General features: G+C 46.7%; 1 protein-coding gene across 10 annotated transcripts in view; it reads left to right on the forward strand.

Annotated features, from left to right (window-relative positions):
- The window catches only part of adgrb1a (adhesion G protein-coupled receptor B1a), an 846,604-nt gene that overhangs the window by 503,397 nt on the left and 318,217 nt on the right, over window positions 1-24,990 (forward strand). For all 10 annotated transcript variants that reach the window (XM_038808775.1, XM_038808774.1, XM_038808778.1 and 7 more), the window contains 2 exons: window positions 3,527-3,629; window positions 5,715-5,758. In XM_038808775.1, coding sequence (XP_038664703.1) covers window positions 3,527-3,629; window positions 5,715-5,758 — 147 coding nt within the window. The remainder of the gene's footprint in view (window positions 1-3,526; window positions 3,630-5,714; window positions 5,759-24,990) is intronic.

Here is a 24,990-nt window from a genome sequence, read left to right on the forward strand (position 1 = left end):
AACTACAGGCCAGTGAGTCTCACATCAGTGGTGGGGAAACTAATGGAGAAAATTCTGACGGAGAGAATCTATCTCCACTTGGGGAGGCAAGGTTTGATCAGGAAAAGTCCGCATGGCTTTGTCAGAGGGAGGTCATGCCTAACAAATTTGATTGAGCTTTTTGAAAAAAAAAAGAAAATTGCTTATTGTCACGAGTAGGCTTCAATGAAGTTACTGTGAAAAGCCCCTAGTCGCCACATTCCGGCGCCTGTCCGGGAGGCTGGTACGGGAATCGAACCGTGCTGCTGGCCTGCTTGGTCTGCTTTAAAAGCCAGCGATTTAGCCGAGTGAGCTAAACCAGCCCCTATTTTTGAGCACATGACTAAGTGTGTAGATGAGGGTAGTACAGTTGATGTAGTTTACATGGATTTCTGCAAAGCATTTGGCAAGGTCCCACATAGGAGACTTATAAAGAAGGCAAATGCACATGGAATACAGGGGAACTTGAAAAGGTAGATTCAAAGTATTTTCTGCACTGTATATTTCGGTGATTCTGTGACATTCAAAATACCTCATGAGATTTAATGAATTCTCAAGAGACATTGCAATCTGGATCTCGCCCTCACTGGACGTGCTCCAGATATATTCGCCGGATTCTCCCGGCATCTGGGAACAAACGGCCATGCCTGAGAGACGTCGGCATGGCATCATTTAGTACTGGTTTCCATAAATGTGGACCAGTTGTAACGGCACCTCGGGAGGTTTCCCAGACCATGAGGGACCCCCGAGTGGTCGGGACAGGGCAGGGTTACACCCTGGCTCTTCTCTGGTACCGGGCACTTGGCACTGCCAGCCAGGCACCCTGACAGTGTCACCAGGGCACATGGCTCTGCCAGGGTGCCAGCATGGCAATGCCAGGCTGGCTGAGGAACTGCAAGGGTGTAAGGCTGGCAGTGCGAGGGTGCCTGAGTTCAAGTTGGCACTGCCAGGGAGCAGGTCCAGGGGCACCTTACCATGTGAAAGGGGTGAAGTGGTACTCCCAGCAGCCTTCCTGAGGAGGAGAGGGCATAAACAGGGAGGTGGGGGGGGCTGAAAGTGGGGGTGGGAGGAGACTGGGGGGGGGGGGAGTTCGGGGCAGCCTTCCAAAATTATGTCTTGATCTGCAGGGATCCTTTCCTGCTGGATCTCCATAAGACTATTCAGATGTAGGAGCAGAATTAGGCGATTAGGCCCATTGTGTCTTCTCCGCCATTCAACCATGGCTGATATTTTCTCATCCCCATTCTCCAGCCTTCTCCCGTAACCCCTGATCCCCTTATTATTCAAGAACCTAATTATCTCAGTCTTAAAGAATCCTTCTGAACTCTATCAAGCACAGACTGAGAGTTTTCAGCCATTCCTCAGATGACAAGTCCTTCATTCCAGGGATCATTCTTGTGAGCCTCCTCTGGATCCCCTCCAAGGCCAGCGCACCCTTCCTTAGATACAGGGCCCGAAACTGCTCACTATATTCCAAATGGGGCCTGACCAGAGCCTTATACAGCCTCAGAAGTACATCCCTGCTCTTGTATTCTAGCCATCTCAAAGTGAATGCTAACATTGCATTTGCCTTCCTAACTGCTGATGGAACCTGCACGTTAACCTTAAGTGAATCCTGAACTAGGACTCCTAAGTCCCTTTGTGCTGCTGATTTTGTAAGCCTTTTGGAAAATAGTCTCTGCCTCTATTCTTCCTACTGAAGCGCATAATTCACACTTTTCCACATTGTATTCCACAAGGAAATACCTCAGTCTTAAAGACATAGGCCTCATAGCTCAAGAAAGAATGTTTCTCTTCCAGTTGCCCATGGCCTGCCTGTTTGCTCTTGGCAAACAAACGCAGCTCCCTGCTACCATTGCGAGGGTGCCTTAAAATGGAGACATCGTCACGTTTCCCTGGCTGTGCCAGCAGTGGTCACCTCGCTGTTGCTGGTGTTGCAGAGCTGCCAGCCATCTGATTGTGCCAGCAGTGTGGAAGGGCTCCCTGTCATATTAAATTTGTTGCCTATCATGCCTGCTGGTACTTGATCGCGGCCTCCTGGCAATCTTTTTTCTTTATTCATTTATGGGATGTGGGCATCGCTGGTTAGGCCAGCATATATTGCCCATCCCTGGACAATATTACGCGAGGCATTCTGTCTTCTTCCTAAGTGTGCAGGCCACCTAATAGACTCCCCCACAGCACACTTCATTTGTTGAGTAAATTCCCTAAATGCATTGGAGAACACTGGCAGACAAAATCGCAATGAAACAGTGTGATTCAATTCATGGTGGCTACCATTAACAGGAACACATGATTATGTGTAACGACACCCTGGGCTAGTGTGCGGTCAATTCCAGCTTCACATGCCCTGGAGTCACAACACAAGTGAATGCACCAATAATTCTTTCCAAAATACCCGAAGTCTTTTGCTCTTGGCTGCCCAATAATTACACTCAACTGGTTTGTACGTTTAAACACAACTACTGTTTATTTATACCAAGAACTATCATGAAATATGCAGTAAATGAAACTGGATAACATCAAGCTAATACCTACTACCCCCTTGAACTGTCCCACCTTCTACCCACACACACAAGACCGACAAACACAGAGGGGTGGAAAGGGGTGAAAATTATAAGGATGAACGTCAAAAGATCTTTGCTTCAAATGGTGTTTTTTTTTAGCTTTCTTCACAGCTTGCTCTTGTTTACAGCTGGTAATGGTCTTCATTGCAGAGTCATTCATTCAGGGTCCACACAGGTAGAAAATGCAGTACTCACAGGCAGCAGGCTTTCGTGAAAGGCACCTTATTTCTCATGAAACTGGGCCTTCAGTTCAAGGGTCGCATTCAAGCCTCTATATTTCTGTAGTGAGAGTTGGTGAGTTTTGTCTTTGAATTTCAGGAGAGAGAGTTGGTCAGTTCTGGAGTCTATCTGTACATAGATTCATCCAGGCTCTCTGCCAGTTCAGAAACACAGCCTTTCTGGAGAAAAGTGGAGAGGAGAGGATAGCACATACTTTCCTGGCCTGCAAAGATAAAAACTGAAACCAAACTCAACCCGTGGAGCTCTGAAAAACATTCCAGTGGGACCAGATCCAATCACAACCTGTTACCAGACAGTGGACGACCTTTTTGACCAATTCATTGGCCATCAACCAAATCAATCAAACCAAGTCCAATCTTTGTCATTGATGCCAGTCAGTCTACAACTCCGGTTTAAGCCAGCACAGACTTCTGCTTTCTTCTGCTTGAATTAAAGATACCGGGTGCCTTAAAGACACATGCCCATAAATCATCCATGGATTAAAAATGTAACAGCAAAAAATAAAAGGAAGGGGAAGTAAGGGAATAGACAGGGAATGAATAGGAAGGACTATTACATTGGTCGTCAAGTGACACAGAAGCTGCCAATTGCACAGCTATAACTGTATGACTCAGTTATTTTATGCTTTGACTTATTAGAAAGTATTATGCAAAATATTTAAAATCACTAACATATAGCTTGTATCTTGCTTTCAATTTCAGGAATGCCACGGTGTTGAATTCCAAGATAATCTCTGTTATAATGAAGCCTTCTCCAAAATCTCTAGCCAGCCCTTTGGAAATTGAATTTTCTCATCTATATAACGTAAGTTATGCATTCAGATCATGAAAAGCAACAGAATGATTCTACCCACAATGTTTTCCATTAGGTTGATTTGGAATTGTGGCTTAAATGCAGATTTTATTCATCATTGAAAAGAAATTACAACAATATTTCATACCAAAAGTAATTCTCGAAAAACAGCCTTTGGTTAACAATGAGGCACCTGAGTAGGCATCTACCATGCAATCTGTGCAGAAAGGGTTACAAGTCGTTTCAATCTTGTCAAGGAAACTGCAATAAAGTGCAGTAAACCGGAATGTGTTTTATTAATTCCAGTGATCCTGCATTTCAAAAAACAAGGATTTTTATCTCACTAATGTACACGTGAGACCTGAGAAGTCACTTGTTAATTTTTTTATGTGATCCCTTCTCAATTGTTTCAGCACAGTGAAATCCTCCGGACAGCCATTTATTTTTTGAGTGTTTAGTTTAAATAGTAAATGTGCTCTAAATCATGTATATATGACCATTACAATGCCCCCATTAGTTTAGTCAGATCGCATGGCGTATCCTGCTCATCTATCTGAAGTGCCTATTAACAGTAATGCCATACTTCAAGGAGCTCTTAAAGGAAGAAAATACTTCTTGACTGATTTGTCCCTTTTAAATGCCATATTTTCAGTGCCTTATTGCTATTATTTTTCACAACATTGCAGTTTATGAATTGTAATTCAGTTCTAAACAAAAGCCACTACATAAAGTTGCAATTAAAAGCTCCGAAAAGTGATATTGAAGCTTCAGGATTGTTGTAAAAACTCAACTGGTTCATGATGTCCATTGGGGAAAGGAAATGTGTCCTTCTTACCTGAACTGGCCTACATGCGCCACACCACTGTGGTTGACTCCGAACTGCCTTCTGTAATGGCCCAGAAAACCATTTGTGTTTATCTTGATTAACAAATGGGTGAAAGGTTATCGGGGTAGGCAGGAGTGTGGGGTCGAGGTTACAATCAGCTCAGCTATGATCTTATTGTATGGCGGAGCAGGCTCAAGGGGCCGAGTGGCCTTCTCCTGTTCCTAATTTGTATGATCATACACTCCTATGTTTCAAACCACTCACCATGTCCAGAAATATGTTATCGGCTGAACTTTATGCGCTCCTGGGGTGGAAAGGCGGATGGTGGGGGAAGGGCTGAAATCGGTGTCATGGTACGGAGCCAGTTAAGGGCCTCACCCCATTGCCATGGCCCTTTTACCCACGATGGGGAAGGCTGGTGCTGTGTCCAGGCATTCCAGTAAACAATGGCGGGTGGTTATGGGGTGTCATTTGTTTGAGCACTTTGTGCCTATTCAGGGAGTCCCCTCGCAGGATTTTACCCGCCACCGCGTTTCCCTCATCCCCTTCCCATCTTTTGTCCAGCCTAGACAGGGGGCTGCCTACCAGGCCTGAGTGACACCCCAGACTCCCTAGTTCCAGGCTGTATCAGGGTCGCCACAGAGTCCCAGGTGTGGCCACCATTCCCAGTGGCACTGCTGTGACAAACATGGTGGAGATAGGTGGACGTCCCACTTCAAACCAATTAAAGGTCCAATGACCCTTAAATGGTTGCACAAGCTGGCCAAGGACAAACGGACTCAGCCACGACTTTTACACTGCGGGACAAAGATCCTGCCATTACATTTTACCTACCAGTTTTACCTACCAGCAGAACACTTTCAGGGAACTATGTGTTTGAATTCCAAGGTCTTTCAGACCCTTCTGCATTTGGAGAGTGTCTTTGTTGGCAGCAGATCCACCCAGACTGATGTGACGGGTGCGGAGTTCAATGCACCTGATCTGGGAGCTCGTAATTCCTTGGTATTAGCATGAATGATGTGAATGGCTGATCACGCTGACGAACGTTTGCCTCCAGTTCTTCCATTTTCAATCCAGTTGAACAAGGCATTTTCAGTAAGATAGAGCCAAATTTGATCTGGTGATGCATGTAATATGAATTAAGGAGGGAATGAAATAATAATTGACAATGGACGAGCAAGAATTCTGACCTGCGTGACGTTTGGTGATTGCACAGTAGCATCTTGGGTAGATTCAGCTCTATTTTAAAAAGTGTTAATTTTATTTAACAGGGCACAACAAACCAGTCGTGCATTGCGTGGGATGAAACAGACACGTAAGTTTTTTAAAACGGAAAACTAACTAAACACAAACTCAAAAGTCAGGGCATTGTGTTCAGTTAGAAGCTAAAGAAGGAAATTCGCTCATTGCAAAAGAAAAATATTTGGTGTTGGTGACATTTTGTTAATTGGTCTATTGGATTCATTTTTGTCATCTCCCCAGAATTTCCTATTTTTTATTTGCTTCCCTATCCTCTTAATGCACTGAATTGATGAATTGGGAATGTTATATTTGTGCCTCTAATTGCCTGGCATCAAATCGAAGTAGCCATACTTTCCATGTGAGCCTAGGCAATCAGTGTTGGATTTGTCATGGGGGACAACAAAGCCAAGTCTGATGTCGCTCTCAGTCAGTACTCACATTTACCCTTTCCAGCAGGAACGTGAGCTAATTTCCTCCCTTTCCATTTGTAAAATCAGCTCTGTCCACACAGATCTACAAACAGAGTCAAGACACTTCTGGGAATAGCTCAGTATGACACGGGCTGGTACGTTTGTTTACAAATCCATCAGGTCACTTTGCTCCTTCCAATTGCTGCTATTTTTTTATGCCAACTGATCTCTTTTGTACTTGCATCATTTTGGGTGTTTATGTTTTGGATGGCTTGTAAGTTATGCTGAAGGAGAAAAAAAATCTTGATGGTAATTTTGAGCCTTAAATGAGCTGAGGGAGCTTTTAATTGTAGCAGTTGTTCAATCGGCACATGTAATAATGTTCATCAAGTCATTTTTATCAACTTTATTCGTGTGTTCCATAATATTTAGGCCAAGAGGCACAGATGCCCTGGAACTGCTAGTGTTGGGCTCATCAACACATCTTGCTTGCTTAGTGCAGCCTCTGTCATCTTTTCTGATGGGTGAACTGGCTGATCACAGCAGCTTGACTCACCTTTACCTCCCCAAGGGATTCAAGTATATGCTCTGTGTGTCTGCGTGGGTTGCCTTTGGGTGCTCCGGTTTCCTTCCACAGTCCAAATATGTGCAGGTTAGGTTAGGATTGGCCATGCTAAATTGCTCCTTATTGTCTGTCCAAGGATGTGCAAGATAGGTGAGGTTATGGGGTTACAGGGAAAGGGAGGGAGAGTAGGCCTAGGTAGAGGGCTTTTTCAGAGGGTTAATGCAGATTCAATAAGCTGAATGGCCTCCTTCTGCTCTGTCGGAATTCGATGGTTCTATGGTTCGAACTGGCCAGGCCAGGAATACAGGGTACGAGCTGTAAATCTAGCCAAACGTCTTTACTCTATATTTTGTGATATATTCCAAAACCTGCCATTGCTCCTGCAGTTTCAAGGTTTTCTGTGCTTATTTAGAAATAGCCATACTGGCTAAAGTACCAGTTACTCAGCTCTATTTTGCCTGTGGACCATTTTTGCAGAGGTAGGTTTGAGTGAGGCCAGCAACCTGTGTACATGCAGAAGATAGAAAATAGGAGCAGGAGGAGACCATTTAGCCCTTCAAGCCTGCTCCACCATTCATTATAATCATGATTGATCATCAAACTCAATAGCCTAACCCCCTTTCACCCAGATCCTTCGATCACCGTCGCCCAAAGTGCTATGTCTAACTGCTTCTTGAAAACGTACAATGTTTTGGCCTTAACTACTCCCTGTGGTAACGAATTCCACAGGCTCAGCACTCACTGGGTGAAGACATTTAGAACATAGAACATAGAACGATACAGCGCAGTACAGGCCCTTCGGCCCACAATGTTGCACCGACATGAGAAGTCAAAAACTAAAGGCCATCTAACCTACACTATGCCATTATCATCCATATGCTTATCCAATAAACTTTTAAATGCCCTCAATGTTGGCGAGTTCACTACTGTTGCAGGTAGGGCATTCCACGGCCTCACCACTCTTTGCGTAAAAAACCTACCTCTGACGTCTGTCCTATATCTATTACCCCTCAATTTAAGGCTATGTCCCCTCGTGCTAGCCACCTCCATCCGCGGGAGAAGGCTCTCGCTGTCCACCCTATCTAACCCTCTGATCATTTTGTATGCCTCTATTAAGTCACCTCTTAACCTTCTTCTCTCTAACGAAAACAACCTCAAGTCCATTAGCCTTTCCTCATAAGATTTTCCCTCCATACCAGGCAACATCCTGGTAAATCTCCTCTGCACCCGTTCCAAAGCTTCCACGTCCTTCCTATAATGAGGCGACCAGAACTGTACGCAATACTCCAAATGCGGCCGTACCAGAGTTTTGTACAGCTGCAACATGACCTCATGGCTCCGAAACTCAATCCCTCTACCAATAAACACACCATAGGCCTTCTTCACAACCCTATCAACCTGGGTGGCAACTTTCAGGGATCTATGTACATGGACACCGAGATCCCTCTGCTCATCCACACTGCTAAGAATCTTACCATTAGCCAAATATTCCGCATTCCTGTTATTCTTATTTCTCTTCATCTCTGTTCTAAATGGTCTACCCTGTATCCTCAAACTGTGACCCCTAGTTCTGGACACATCCACAATTGGGAACATCCTTCCTGCATGTACCCTACCTAGTCCTGTTGGAATTTTATAGGTTTCTATGAGAGTCCATTCATTCTTCTGAACTCTAGGGAATACAATCCCAACCAATTCAGTCGCTCCTCATACTTCAGTCCCGCTATCCCAGGAATCAGTCTGGTAAACCTTCGCTGCACTCCCTCCAGAGGAAGAACATCCTTCCTCAGATAAGGAGACCAAAATTGCACACAATATTCCAGGTGAGGCTTCACCAAGGCCCTGTATAATTGCAGCAAGACATCCCTGCTCCTGTACTTGAATCCTCTCACTATTAGGGGCTGGTTTAGCACTGTGGGCTAAACAGCTAGTTTGTAATGCAGAACGATGCCAGAGCGCGGGTTGAATTCCCGTACCGGCCTCCCCGAACAGGCGCCGGAATGTGGCGACGAGGGGCTTTTCACAGTAACTTCAGTGACGCCTACTTGTGACAATAAGCGATTATTATTAATACGAAGGCCAACATACCAATTGACTTCTTTATCACCTACAGCACCTGTATGCTTACCTTCAGTGACTGGTGTACGAGGACACCCAGGTCTCATTTCACATTCCCCTCTCCTAATTTATGGCCATTTAGATATATCATAGAATGTCTACAGTGCAGAAGGAGGCCATTCAACCCATCAAGCCTCTGAAAGGGCATCCAATCTAGGATCAGTCCCCAACCCTATCCTCATAACTCAGTCACCCCACGTAACCTTTTGGACACTAAGGGGTAATGTAGCATGACCAATCCACCTAACCTGCACGTTTTTGGACTGCGGGAGAAAACCTGAGCCGCCCAGCCGAAGAAAACCCACGCAGACACAGGGAGGAAGTGCAAACTCCACACAGTCATCCGAGGCTGGATTTGAACCTGGGTCCCTGGCACTCTGAGGCAGTAGTGCTAACCGCTGTGGCGCCCACCATCCATCCAGATAATAGTCTGCCTTCGTGCTTTTGCTACCAAAGTGGATAACCTTTCATTTATCCAAATTATACTGCATCTGCACTCATTCAACTTATCCAAATCCCACTGAAGGATCTCTGCATTCTCCTCACAGCTCACCCTTCCACCCAACTTGGTGCCATCTGCAAATTTGGAGATATTACATTTTGTTCCTTCATCAAAATCGTTAATATATATTGTGAATATCTGGTATCCCAGCACCGATTCCTGCGGTACCCCACTGGTCACTGCCTGCCAATTTGAAACAGACTCCATTAATTCATCCTCTTTGCTTCTTGTCTACCAAACAGTTTTCTATCCATCTCACTGCATAATCACTAATCCCATGTGCTTTAATTTTACACTCTTATGTGGGACTTTGTCAAAAGCTTTTTGAAAGTCCATGGGCGGGATTCTCTGAAATGGAGGCAGAGTGTCCGTGCTGTCGTGAACGCCGTCGCGTTTCACGATGGCATGAAACGGGCGCGGGTACTACCGATTCTGGCCCCCACAGGGGCCAGCATGGTGCTGGAGCGGTGCTGGGCGCCACGCCAACCCACGCATGCGCAGTGGTGCCATTCCAACCCGCGCATGCCCAGGTGACTTCCTCAACGCGCCGGCCCTGACACAACATAGCGGGGGGCTTCAGGGGCTGCCCCCATAACAAAATAGGGGCGGGGCTGGAGAGGCTGGCCCACCGATTGGTGGGCCCTGATCGTGGGCCAGACCCCATTGGAGGGCCCTGGTGAAAGCGCTCCCACTCCCCTCCCCCCCGCCCCACAGGCTGCCCCCCCGATCCTACGCGCAGAGTTCCCACCGGCTGCAAGCAGGTGTGGACGGCTCCGTCTCCGTGTGGCCGCTCAGCCCATCAAGGCCGGAGAATTGGCGGCCTGGCCCGCAACCGGCGCCGTGCCAAATGCACCGGCGCAAATGGCATTGATTCTCCGCTTCTCGGAGAATCGTGTGCCGGCGTCGGGGAGGCGTCGCGCGGTTGTGGCGATTCTCCGGCCCGGCGCGGGGCTCGGAGAATCCCGTCCCATATATACCACATCCACTGGCTCCCCCTCGTCAACTCTACTAGTTACATCTACCAGTCAGCTCATCATGCTCATTAAGAATCCCTTGAGACCAATGAAAGGAGGCAGGCCTGAATTTTCTAGTTGACCTTTCCTGCAGACGGCAGCGACCAGTTTAGGTATCTGAAGGCAACCTCCACACAGTAACCAGTGCTCCTCATGACTGCAGCAATCCTCAATGCCTGTCTTGGCGCAGCCACAGGCTGTCCTGTACATGGGCTTGCCCCCACTCATAGTGGCAGCCTGGCTGTGGGACCCATACTGTAAGTTAACGTTTAAAAACATTGTGGGGACGGTTTTTCCATCATTACACAGCCTCTCTTTGGGCAGCATGGTAGCACAGTGGTTAACACAGTTGCTTCACAGCGCCCGGGTCCCAGCTTCGATTCCAGGCTTGGGTCACTGTCTGTGCGGAGTCTGCACGTTCTCCCCGTGTCTGCGTGGGTTTCCTCCAGGACCTCCGGTTTCCTCCCACAGTCCAAAGATGTGCAGGTTAGGCGGATTGGCCATGCTAAATTGCTTAAGTGTACAAAGGGGTTAGATGGGGATACGGGGAGAGGGTGGAGGTGTGGGCTTAGGTAGGGTGCTCTTTCCAAGAGCCGGTGCAGACTCGATGGGCTGAATGGCCTCCTTTTGCACTGTAAATTCTATGATCTATGATCTCTCTCTTTCCTACCTTCCATTGCAGTCTACTGCTCCTTACAAGCTGGACGTCCTCTGATTGACTATCCAGCTTTCAGAACTAGACACCATTCTTAATTTAAGAGTGAACCTGTGTTCAGTGTTATTAAGGGGACGCCCCCATAAAAGACATCACACTGCTCCTCAGCCTTCCTGGGGACAGGTTTGATACCTGGAAAGATTCCTGTCTTCTGTTTCCATCCCTGGTGGAAATTTTAACCCACCGAATGCATAGTCCCTGGGCGGGATTCTCCCAGCCCGGAGCCAGGCCGGAGAATCCTCGCAAGTGGGCCACGCCGCCCTGACGCCGGTACGCGATTCTCCGTGGATTGGCGTCATTGGCGGTGTCGCGTTTGGCACGGTGCCGGGGCCGCCGATTCTCCGGCCCGGATGGGCCGAACAGCCGCACTAAAAATGCAGAGGGGGCGGGAACTCTGCACGCAGGGTCGGGGAGCAGCCTGTGGGGGGCCTCCAATGGGGCCTGGTCCGCGATCGGGGCCCACCGATCGGCGGGCCGGCTCTCGCTCCCCGGAACTATTTTTTTCCGCGCCGGCCCCAGAACTCTCGCGCCATGTTGCGTCGGGGCCGGCACGTTGAGGGTGGCCACCGTGCATGCGCGGGTTGGCACTGGCACCACTGCGCATGCGCAGATCCCGCAGCACACAGTTCGTGCCAGGATGGGAGGCTGGAGCGGCGTGAACCGCTCCAGCGCAGTGCTGGCCCCCTGTAGGGGCCTGAATCGGTACTCCCAGCAGCCCGTCCACGCTGTCGTGAAACGCGATGGAGTTTCCGACGCCGTGGACACTCTGCCGCGGAATGGGAGAATCCCACCCCCTTTGCCTGGTCCCACCATTAATGCAGTGCCGAATAAATACTATGAAACTGAATGTCTGAAATCGACCCAAAATTGGCAAAGCCAACTGCAAAAGTCATAAGCTGAAAGCCATTGATGATATATTATCCCGCAGAGGTGTAAAGCTTTATCTGATTTCTACTTTGTTAAATGATGCTGGCAACGATTTTACAATTTTGTTGAGATGTTTATTGAATTGTCTCTGCATGAATAGCTTATCTGAACACCAGGACCAAGGGAATGTTCAGCAGGTGCTCTCTTAGCTACATTTGTGGTGTATTCAAGTATGGAGATTTTAAATTTCTGCAGTTAATTAATAATTAAACTTTCTGACTTTAGTGGAGATAAAAACAAGTCGAGATCGAAAATGGCCTGCTGAATTTTCTATTATCCGTTTGGCATGAAGGCTCAGTGTCAAAATCAACTCCAGAGACTGCCATTTTAGCTGCTACTCCACATGGGTTAATCAAAGAAATAGCTCGAGTCCTGTCTGAACACATGCTCATTTGTTCTTCGCCCAACTGAATTGTCAGGACATGTGTCTATGATTATCTAGGTGGGGAGGATTAGCCAGTGTTCCATCTCCTGAATGCACTCCAGTGATTTCTATTGGACGGTGCACACATATGCCAGATGAGAACCCTATTATTTTGAGTCTCTTTTCGCATTTGACTTGCCCTGTACTAGGCAACATCTTATTGAAACTGTGCTGTAATGTCTCTATTGCTTCAATATCCGTCAGATGGAACCCAAAACTGCACCTGGCACTCTGTGTTCCTGCTCATGGTTTTGCATGGGTTTACTGTTACCTTGCCCCGGTGGGATTTTTACTATTTAGGCATACCTGCTGGAAGGTCCAGCATTTTTGACTGCTGTAGATTGTATGCTCGTGTCAGATTCCGACTTGGTAGAAATCTTTCCCAAGGCGGGGAGATGGTAGTGTCGTGGTCATGTTGGGGTGAATAATCCAGAGACCCAGGCAATGGGGCCATGCATTCAATTCCGACCATCCTATGGGACTGGTTTAACACAGTGGGCGAAATAGCTGGCTTGTAAAGCAGACCAAGGCCAGCAGCGTGGTTTCAATTCCCGTACCAGCCTCCCCGAACAGGTGCCGGAATGTGGCGACTCGGGGCTCTTCACAGTAACTGCATTTGAAGCCGACTTTGAAGCGACCTATAATAAGCGATTTTCATTCATTTAATGCTAATAAATCTGGAATAAAAATCTAATCTCAGCGGCACAATGGCACAGTGGTTAGCTCTGCTGCCTCACAGTGCCAGGGGCCTGGGATAAATTCCAGCTTTGGGTGATATCTTCTCCCTATGTCTGCATGGGTTTGCCTCCCACAGTCCAAAGATGTGCAGGTTAGGTGGATTGGCTGTGCTCAATTGCCCCTTAGTTTCCAAAAATGTGCAGGTTAGATGGGGTTACAGGGGTCGGGTGGGTGTAGGCCTAGATAGGTAGGTGCTCTTTTAGAGGGTCGGTGCAAACTCGATTGGCCGAAGGGCCACCTGCATTGTATGGTTCTAAAGTACCATTGATTGTCGTACAAAATCGATCTGGTTTACTGGGGAAGGAAATATGCCAACCTCAGCTGGTCTAGCCCAGATGTGACTTCAGATCCTCAGCAATGTGGCTGAATTTTAACTATCTATCCCACTTAATGGCCACTTAATGGCCTTTTCCTGCCCAAGGCAGGGGAGCAGTGTGATGTCTTTTATGGGGGTGTCCCCTTAGCTGGTGGGCGCAGGATACATCAGCGGGAGATATTGAAAATTTTGAAATCCGAGATTTCATGCGGTAAGTGGGTGGGGGAAATGCCTTCATCAGGCGTCCCCGTCTGACTGGGGATATCCCCCCATCAAGGACAAGACATCGCTGGACCTCCATTCCCCATCCCTCGTGGCATGTTTCCAATTGTTCCCTCTCGCGACACCACTCCAGGTGTCACGTACCCTCCCCGGGATCCCTACCACTCCACTTACCCGGCCCCAACACTTAATCCTAGCCATGTTGCTGCAGTGTCTCTTCCAGTCACTGCAGTGCCTGGAAGGCATCGAAAGCTGTCAGCCAATGTGATCGGCTGACAGCTCTGCAAGGTGGAACTTCCATCCAGTGATGATGGAGATCCGCCTGCTGCCAATCAATGCTCACTAAAGTGTAAAAAGACAGCTGGCCTGTCAAAGTTGGGGGGGATCCCTGCTGACTCTCCAGATGGCAGGGGCAAGCCCCTGCCATCCTAAAAACTCAGCCCTACATTCCTCTTCCACATGTTTCTCTGAACGCAGGTGGAAACTAGTTTGTGTTCTATCTCTTCCCCAATTAGTATCAGCTGCTCATAATCACAAGTAGAGCATGCACTCAACTGTCACAGCATTAGCAAGTTGCATCAGAGAATCGGAGAGATGCGCTTAGATGGAATGGGTGGAAGTGGCTTCTTCCCCACTACTTTTGTACATTGTAAGCTTGGAAAAGGAGCAGGGAGAGAGTCAGCAGCTGAGTCAAACCATTCAGCTGCCATGCACCTCTCAATCAAATGTTCAGTATAGGATTAGCATGTACCAAAACTTTGTCTTACTTTTGAATAGTTTTAAGTTTATGCTACGTTGGTTCTCAAGTTCAAAATTGATGGAAAATTTGCAGAGTATTGGACTCTTGTGTTCGAAATGTTTTTGTGGAGAAGGCAGGTCTATTGGGCCCCAAGACAAGATGAGTTTTACAATTCAAGTGGAGATGTTGGCATAATGGTATTGTCAATGGACTAGTGATCCAGAGACCAGAGGCAATGCTCTGGGGACCTGGGTTTGAATCACACTATGGCAGATAGTGAAATGGAATCCAATAAAGCCTGGAACTAAAAGTTTAATGATGATGATGAATTGATTGTTCTAAAAACCCATTTGGTTCACTTAGTGCCCTTCTGCCGTCCATGCCTGGTCTAGCTTCCACACGATTCCAGTCCCACAGCAATGTGGCTGACTCTTCAATGTCCTCTGAAATGGCCCAGCAAGGCACTGAGTTCAAAGAAAGTGAGGGATGGGCAATAAATGCTGGACCAGCCAACGATGCCTCCATCCCATGAATGAAGAACAAAAAAAATTATGGGGGCAATTCTCCAGATTTCAGGCTAAGTTCTCCCACCAGTGGGGAATTGGGACCAATTCACATTGACACTAGGAGCGAAGCTGACATGGCATTCAGTGACACACAAATAAATTTCCAACAAGGATCGAGATTTTGCATTGGATTGGATTGGATTGGATTTGTTTATTGTCACGTGTACCGAGGTACAGTGAAAAGTATTTTCACTGGACCTCAGAAAGGCAGGGCAGAATCAATAAAAATAATAAGAATAATCTTTATTAGCAGGCTTACATTAACACTGCAATGAAGCACTGTGAAAGTTCCCTGGTCGTCACACTACGCCGCATGTCCGGTTACACTGAGGGAGAATTCAAAGTTTCCAATTCACCTAACAAGCATGTCTTCGGGACTTTGTGGGAGGAAACAGGAGTGGAAACCTGTGCAGACACAGCCTGACTCCGCTCAGACAGTGACCCAAGCTGGGAATCGGACCCAGATCCCTGGCACTCACTGGCAAGTTCCGTTCCTCCGGGATAAAGTGTGCCCTGATCCCAAAATACTGTTGCAGCTCCAGCTCCACCCCCAGGATGCTGACAAGGCCGCCCCCACTTAATCGCTGGCAAGGGCACCCACCTCCCAATTGCGGGCAAGGACCCTACCACTCAGTCTGATCATCCAATCTCAGTTCCCCCCTTCCGGCCCAGCCCTGTGGCAGTACCAACCTGGCACCTTGCAATCCAAATGGATACAAGGGGGTATGTACTCTCTCTAAACCTGCCTCCAGGGTGCCGAGGCGGGACCTTCATGGGGTGGTAGGGGGGCTTGGGCTGTGTTGGAGGGTCTCAAGTCGAAGGCCATTCCTGAGATAGGGACCATTTGGTTGGCCTTTCCATCTGTAGTCCTTAAAACCTTTCAAGTGTCTTTCAGTTTGCTGAGATCAAAGATCTGTGAGACAGCCTCTTTAAAAAAAAAACTGCAGGTGGAAAGAACCACTTCTCAAAGAGGAAGCACTTCAGAGCTAATGGACCCTTGTTATATAAATTAATTATATAAATAAACCATGGTAATCCTTCCATTGAAATTGCCTGGGCCAATCATTCAAGAGGCTTTTAAAAGGCAATGGTCTGTGAAATTGAATATAAACAATGCAGTTCAAAGCTTTTAGGCTTCTAGACATGAAACCTTTCAAGTGTCTTTCAGTTTGTCGTGATCAAAGATCTGTGAGACAGCCTCTTTAAAAAAAACTGCAGGTGGAAAGAACCGCTGCTCAAAGGGGAAGCACTTCAGAGCTAATGGACCCTTGTTATATAAATTAGTTATAAAAATAAACCATGTTAATCCTTCCATTGAAATTGCCTGGGCCAGTCATTCAAGAGACTTTTAAAGGCAATGGTCTGTGAAATTGAATATAAACAATGCAGTTCAAAGCTTTTCGGCTTCTAGACATGTACAGACGTTTGAAAAGGTTAAAGGGCACTGAAATTGACTTTGATCAAAGCACTCCAAAGGTTTCCAACATGTTGAAGGGAAGAAGGTTTTTAATGGTACAGGTGGAAAGACCAGCCACAGTAATCCTATCCTACCTGATCCACTCCAACCCAGTCCAAACCCTCCCCTCTGAAACTCCCACCTACCCTGAAGGACCCCACTCTGTACTTGGAGGCAAGTGTGGGGGGGGGGTGCACACCCCCTTCCCCGCCATCAGAGTGGAAGCTGCCAGGCCTCGTTTCTCAGGACTTTCAACAATTCACACCAGCTGGACCCCTGGTTGCGGTAGCGGGGAGGCCATTAGAGCATCCCAGGAGGATGGTGAATTGGGCTTCCTGTCCGATAATGATATTTAAATCAGATGAAGTGATGTATTTGCATGTTCCTGCTGGGTCAGGGCTGGCGGGGACCTTGTTAGGGCTGGCGGGGTGGACCAGGAGACTCACAACAGGATTGACATCCAGCGTCAATCCAGTTTTTGGCCTCTCGCCCGATTCGCGATTCATTGCGATTCCCAGCACTGGCTAGCAGCTCAGGAAATCCCTGCTCTAGTTCCGTAATTCTTTTTTTTTTCTTTAATCATTCCTGGGAATGGCTGGAAAGGCCAGTGCTTGTGCTCCATCCCTAATTGCTCCTGGAAACAACTGGCTTGGTGTGTGACATTTCAGAGGTCAGAGTCAACCATGTTAGTGCAGAACTGGATTCACATATGGACCAGAACAGATAAAGGCAGTAAACTTCCTTTCCTGAACAATATTAGTGAATCAGTTGGCTCTTTAGGATAATCCAACAGTGTCATGATCACTTTTATGAATATCAACTTTTTATTCCAGATTTTGTAAAACCCCAAATTCAAAACTTCAGATTGTGAGGTTTCAACTTATGTTCTCTTGATTTATTGCTCCATCCTTTGGATTAAGAGCCCAGCAGCATGGTCCTTGCATTACTGTACCCATGAGAGAGCTGCAAGTCAGAGTAACTGGGGTAAATCAATGTGAAACCTCCCTCCCTAATTTGTTATATTTAAGTGTTATTCTCTGTCATTTATTTTTTTTTAATGAGTGATAACATAATTAATGTGCCCCAAAGGTTATTATTGGAACTTGTTATTTGACACCTGCTGAAAAACTGTAGGATTGAACAGCATTGAAAAGTAGCATAATTATTTACATGTGAAAAAGAATTTAATTATCACAGATAAACTGCAAATTATTCTAGAAAATGAAAGTGCTTGAAATTCTATGCTCACCTGATTTTAAAAAATCTGTTGAGAGCTTGTAATTACACTTGTATTAAATGGCCTTGCTGACTTTCAATAGCTTTGTCAATTCTGTATTATAGCAGCCGATTGTATTCTCCTGCTCTGCCATCTGTATTGTTTTCAGCTGCCACAGTTCTGTTTCACTTATTCTGTTCTATGGTAAATCATTGTGGTGTGAGGACTGCGCATGAATTCAACGCAATGCATGTCATCCAACCCTTCCTCGCTGAAACAATTCACGCTGTTCTGGTTCTTTTTAATTGACACATTACAAGTGCCTTGCCCATGAATCAAGGTACTGACTTCAGAAAAATATCTTTCATTGCTAACACAACACTCTGAAACAAGTAGCCCGAGGGAACTACAATTAGCTAATCTCCTCGACACTCGAGAGTTTGGGAATCAAACAATCAGGACCCAAAAAATGTGATTATCTTCATTTGATTTTAAAAGGGATGTTTTCCATGACTGGCTGAGGATGGTGCAAGATATAAACATAACAACAACAGATTGCATTAATATAGCACATTTAACATCCCAAAATATCTCAAGGTGCTGCATAGCACAACTTGACACCAAGTCACTTAAGGAGAAATTAAGAGAAGGATTATAACCTTGCTCTCAAAGCGGTAGGTTTTAGGAGCACTTCCTGTTTATTCCGTATATTCCCCTATTTCTACTTTTATTTTTGCCGTCACATTTTTGATCCATGGATGATTAATGGAAGTGTGCCTTTAAGACAAGTAGCCTGTATCTTTAATTCAACAAGAAGAATCCAGAAGCTTGTACTGGTTTAAACTGGAATTGTGGACTGGCCAGTAGCAGGCGGTGATTTAATCAGATGTTATGGGCCAGGGTTTAGAGAACCCAAAAGTGTATCATGGAGTTCACCTGACCCACAACTTTTAAGAGATTGTGGTATGGGGAGCACATGGCCCACTCTACAGGTGTCCTACAGAAGAAATGGAAAAGTGTTTTTTTAAAGTAAAACAATGTTTATTCTATGAACTCAAGTTAACCCTTTTTAAAACATACAGTGAACATCTTAGCAACCATCAATTCAAATACAACCCCCAAAGAATACAACACTACAAGAATACAAGTAATCCTTAATAACTTCCCAAACAACACCCAGAAGACATAAGAAACACCTTTTAACAGAAGCACATTAGGTTTACATTCACTACTGAGAACATTTATAACTCTGAATTCACCAAATGATCAAGAGATAGTCTTTTCATGGCAGAGAGATCAACAGTACACCTGCTTGGTCTGGCTTCAGCTCCAACATTGAAACAAAACTAGAACACACCCTGCAGCAAACAGCCTAAAATGAAAATAAAAAGCTGACAGACAGCTCAACTCCACCCACACTCTGACATCACTGAAAAACACGCATTTCTTAAAGGTACATTTCCTAAACACCCATTTCCTAAAGGTACTCTCACATGACACTGATCCCACTGGTTTCAAGTTTTCAATGTGCTTTCAGTTTTGAATCTGGCAAAAGGTGAAAGGATCTAGCTAACTCTCTCCAGAAAGATCCAGCCAACTTTCTCCAGAAGGCTACTCTGAGGGCTGTCTCTCTCCAGTGCTGTTTTCCTGAGCCTACAGAGGGCTGAAGATAAACCACGAACTGAAAGCACAGTTTGTTGAGTATAGTGCCGCTGCAGGAAAGTTGTGAGTGCTTCATTGTAAAACTACAGAGATCCTGAATGAATGAGTCTACAAAGAAGACCATTGCAGGCGGTAAACCAAAGACTTTAATCTGCAAGCCTGCTGTGAAGGAAGGTGTGCTGAAAAAAACTATTAGCGCTGTTTATCCAGAATTTGTGTTTTCTTGGGTTTAGAATTTTGCTTTTGTCCAGTTTTGTTGGCATTCAGCGTACTTGAGCAGGGCTTTAATAAGTGATTTTCAAGGATACTTTCTGGACATTAACAGAATAGAAGTTCAATCAGAGCTAGGCACAGGGAATGCTAACAGAATGTTTAATGAGCACAAACAAATGGAATGAGCAGCACTGATTTAGGTGCCATTGCACTAGACCTCCAGCTGAAATAAACAGCCATGTTACATTTCCAAGTACCACAGGTTGAAGTTTTTCTCCAGTCTCAATGTAAAAGGCAGTTACCTTTGGCATTATCTTTGAGCTTTTACAAGTTTCACCTTTGTGTGAAGAGGGAACAGCATAGCTCCTGAAGAGTTATAAGATAATGATCTGAGTGAGACTTTAAATGAGCACCTGACTGAGCGTATCCTGCTGCTGTGTAATGTAGAATCTCACAGGCGGTAAATCTCACAGCATTACATTTTATCTTTGAACACAAGAATAGAATCCTTTAAAACTCATCTGAGTTCAGTGAAACAAAATGGCGTTCATGTATGAATGCGATACTTGATGCACTGCAGCATTTTGTTGCATTTCTGAAGTTCTCATTCATGACTTGCCATCCCAGACTTGACTATTCAATGCTATCCTGCTTGACCTCCCATCTTCTACCTTACATAAGAACTGGAGTGGGCCATGGAGCCCTGAGGGCCTGTTTTGCTGCCATTCAAGGAAATCGTGCCTGATTTGCGACCTAATTGCATATGAGGTTGCTTTTGCCCCATGTTCCTCAATAGCACTTGCTAATAAAAATCAATCAATCTCCGGTTTGGAATTAACAATTGATCTAGTATCAATTGCCATTTGCAGAAGAGAGTTTGAAGTTTCAGAAATCAAATGAAGAAGTTTTCTATTTTTACTCCTGAAAGACATGGGGCGGGATTCTCCGACCCCCTGCCGGGCCGGAGAATCGCCGGAGGTCGATGCGAAACCCGTCCCCGCCGGCTGCCAAATTCGCCGCCGCCAGGGTTTTGGTGGGGACGGGAATCACGCCGCGCCGGTCGGTGCCGGCTGGCAGTGGCCCCCGCGGTGATTCTCCGGCCCGCGATGGGCCGAGTGGCCGCCCATTTTAGGTCGGTCCTGCCGGCGTAAATTAGACCAGGTACTTACCGGCGGGACCTGGCTGCTGTGGACCTCCGCCATGGCCGGTGCGGAGACGAACCCCCGTGCGCATGCGCTGGGACGACGCCAGCACACGTTGGCATGCTCCCGCGCATGCGCCAACTCGCTCCGGCCGGTGGAAGCCCTTCGGCGCCGGTTGGCACAGCGTCAAGCCCTTTGACACCGGCTGGCACGGCGGCAATCCCACCGGCACCGGCCTAGCCGCTGGAGGATTCAGCAACTTCCGGGCGGCCCGACGCCAGAGTGGTTCACGCCACTCCTCAGCGCTGGGACCACCCGCCCCGCCGGGTAGGGGAGAATCCCGCCCATGACTATAATTGAATGCCAAGTCTTCTCATCCTAGACTTCCCAGCTAACGGAATTGTTTTCTCCCGGTCTGCCTTTTGTGTTCCTTTTAATCTATTGTAAATTATGATTCCTTCATTTTGCCAAATTCGAGGAATGCAACCTTAGTTTGTTTAATTTCCCCTTGCAGTTTAACCATTGGAATACAACCATCATTCTAGTAAATCTGCACTGTGCTCCCTCCAAGGTCAATGTATCCTCCCTCAGCTGTGGTACCCAGAATTAGTTTGAGTACTTCACATGTAGCCAAACTAGAACCTTGTATATTCTATTCCTCTATATAACATAGAATAGGATAGGTGGCAAGCCCACCACTTGCCCGCACACCCCACAACGTCTCCCATAATACAGTAGGTGGGCAGGCTCCAAAATCGGCAGCCTATCCACCATTGTTCAATAAACCTTCCAGGGTCAATTGAGTTTGTTAACAAGCCAATTGACCTGAATAATATGTTGCCCATGGGCAGGTAAGCAGAAGTGGACAGGCCATTTTCTAAACACAAGTATTTGAAAGGCAAGAAAGAAAGTGGCAAGAAGGGAAGGGGGGGGGGGGGGGTGCCCTGTGCACACTAGGGGTGAGCCTCCCAAAATATCACCCCACCTTTATTCCCTCCTATACCTGACTTCCAATTCCAGCCCCCCCCCACCAACCCACTTGTCCCCACCTCTAAGGTTGCCCAATCCCTTCCCACTCAAAAAAGCCTGCCTTATCCGGCTGTAGCATCCATCGTCTCTTCTTCCTATCCACTGTTCTGGCTCTGTCGGGAACCGGTAATATATCAGATTGGCCAGCCCTTCTAGGGGGCAGGATTTCATGCACTGGAGGAGATAGATGTCCCACTGTCTCCCAGCATTAGCCCGCCTGCACAGTGAGATGACCATTTTTTCATCTTTTAACGTCGGCATAAATTAATTTGAAGACTAATTTGACATTTCTGTACAAAATTGATATGTGCCACCTGGGCGATAACTGAAAGCGTATGGCGCAGAAAAAGACCACTCAGCCCATCGTGTCTCTGCAGGCCAAAATAAATAAGTCACCCAACGTAATCCCACTTTCCAGCATATGGTCCATAGCCTTGAAGGTTATGGCACTTGAGCTGCATATTGGATTGGATTGGATTTGTTTATTGTCACGTGTACCGAGGTACAGTGAAAAGTATTTTTCTGCAAGCAGCTCAACAGATCATTCAGTACATGGAAGAAAAGGGAATTAAACAAAATTCAAGAAAATACATGAGAATACATAATAGGGCAACACAAGATACACAATGTAACTACATAAGCATTGGCATCGGTTGAAGCATACAGGGTGTAGTGTTAATGAGGTCAGGCAATAAGAGGGTCATTTAGGAGTCTGGTGACAGTGGGGAAGAAGCTGTTTTTGAGTCTGTTCGTGCGTGTTCTCAGACTTCTGAATCTCCTGCCCGATGGAAGAAGTTGGAAAAGTGAGTAAGCTGGGTGGGAGGGATCCTTGATTATGCTGCCCGCTTTCCCCCGGCAGCGGGAGGTGTAGGTGGAGTCCATGGATGGGAGGCAGGTTCGTGTGATGGACCGGGCGGTATTCACGACACTCTGAAGTTCCTTGCGGTCCTGGGCCGAGCAGTTGCCATACCAGGCTGTGATGCAGCCCGATAGGATGCTTTCTATAGTGCATCTGTAAAAGTTGTTAAGGGTTAATGTGGACATGCCGAACTTCCTTAGTTTCCTGAGGAAGTATAGGCGCTGTTGTGCTTTCTTGGTTATAGCGTCGATGTGAGTGGGCCAGGACAGATTTTTGGTGATGTGCGCCCCTAGGAATTTGAAACTGCTAACCATCTCCTCCTCGGCCCTGTTGATGCTGACAGGGGTGTGTAGAGTACTTTGCTTCCTGAAATCGATGACCAGCTCTTTAGTTTTGCTGGCATTGAGGGAGAGATTGTTGTCGTTACACCACTACACTAGGTTCTCTATCTCCCTCCTGTATTCGGACTCGCCGTTATTCGAGATCCGGCCCACTATGGTCGTATCGTCAGCAAACTTGTAGGTGGAGTTGGAACCAAGTTTTGCCACGCAGTCATTTGTGTACAGGGAGTAGAGTAGGGGGCTAAGTACGCAGCCTTGCGGGGCACCGGTATTGAGGACTATTGTGGAGGAGGTGTTGGTGTTCATTCTTACTGACTGTGGTCTGTTGGTCAGAAAGTCAAGGATCCAGTTGCAGAGTGGAGAGCCAAGTCCTAGGTTTTGGAGCTTTGATATGAGCTTGGCTGGGATTGTGGTGTTGAAGGCGGAGCTGTAGTCAACAAATAGGAGTCTGATGTAGGAGTCCTTGTTTTCGAGATGCTCTAGGGATGAGTGTAGGGCCAGGGAAATGGCGTCTGATGTGGACCGGTTGCGACGGTATGCGAATTGAAGTGGGTCAAGGCGTTCCGGGAGTATGGAGGTGATGCGCTTCATGATCAGCCTCTCGAAGCACTTCATTACAACTGACGTCAGGGCCACTGGGCGGTAGTCATTGAGGCATGTTGCCTGGTTCTTCTTTGGTACCGGTATGATGGTGGTCTTCTTGAAGCAGGTGGGGACCTCGGAGTGGAGTAGGGATAGGTTAAAGATGTCTGTGAATACCTCTGCCAGCTGGTATGCGCAGGCTCTGAGTGCATGACCAGGGATCCTGTCCGGGCCCATCGCCTTCCGTGGGTTCACTTTCAGGAAGGCCGATCTGACTTTGGAATCTGTGATGGTGGGTATGGGTGAATTATGGGCTGCTGGGGCACTCAACAGCGGATTGTTGGTTACCTGCTCAAACCGAGCATAGAATGCATTAAGTTCATCGGGGAGTGGTGCGCTGCTGCCAGAGATACTGCTCGGCTTCGCTTTGTAGCCCGTTATGTTGTTTAGTCCTTGCCACAACCGCCGAGAGTCTGTCTGTGAGTCCAAACACCTTTTAAATGAGATGAGGTTTTCGGCCTCTACCTCGCTTTCAGGCAGTAAATTTCAGACCCCAACAACCCTCCTGGTGAAAATAATTTTCTTCACGCATCTCTTCTCTAATCTTTCTACCAGTCATATTAATTCTATGCTCCTCAGTCACTGACCTCTCTGCTAATGCAGAAGACTCTTCTTGGCCACTCTATCCAGACCTCTCACAATTCTGTACGTCTCAGTCAATGATCCCTCAGCCTCCTCAGTTCCAAGGACAACAAATCCAGCCTATCCAATCTTTCCTCATAGCTGCAATATTCCAGTCCTGGCAATATCTTTGAAAATCTCTCTGTACCCTCTCGAGTGTAATTACATCCTTTCTGTAATGAGGTGACCAGAACTGCGCTCAGTACTCACGTTGTGACCTAACTATTGTTCTATATAATCCAGCGTAACCTCCCTGCTGTTTTTTTCTATGCCTCGCCTTTTTTAAAAGTTCATTTACGGGATGTGGCCGTTGCTGGTCAGGCCAGAATTTATTGTCCATCTCTAGTTGCTCCTCAGAAAGTGGTGGTGAGTTGTCTTATTGCACCGCTGCAGTCCTTAAGGTGTAGGCGCACCCATTATTCAGTTAGGGAGAGAGTTTCAGGATGCTGGCCCAGTGATAGTGAAGGATCAGTAATCTATTTCCAAGTCAGGGTGGTGAGTGACTTGTTGGAGAACCTCCAGTTGGTGGGGTTCCCAGGTATATGCAGCACTTGTCCTTCAAGATGGTAGTGGTCGTGGGTTTGGAAGGTGCTGCCCAAGGAACCTTGGTGAGTTACTGCAGTGCATATTGTAGATGGTACACACATTCTATAACTGTAAAATGATATTCTGCAGTCTCTCCTTCCTTCCCCATGTACGGTATGCATTGTTTGTACAACATGCAAGAAACAATACTTTTCACTGTATATTAATACATGTGACAATAATAAATCAAATCAAATCAAATCCAATCACTGTTCTTCAGTGGTGGAGGGTTTGAATGTTTGTGGAAGGGGAGCAACCAAACTAATACAAGAAAGGATCATATT

This window comes from Scyliorhinus canicula, chromosome 10, assembly GCF_902713615.1.
Source record: "Scyliorhinus canicula chromosome 10, sScyCan1.1, whole genome shotgun sequence".
Lineage (NCBI taxonomy): Eukaryota > Metazoa > Chordata > Chondrichthyes > Carcharhiniformes > Scyliorhinidae > Scyliorhinus > Scyliorhinus canicula.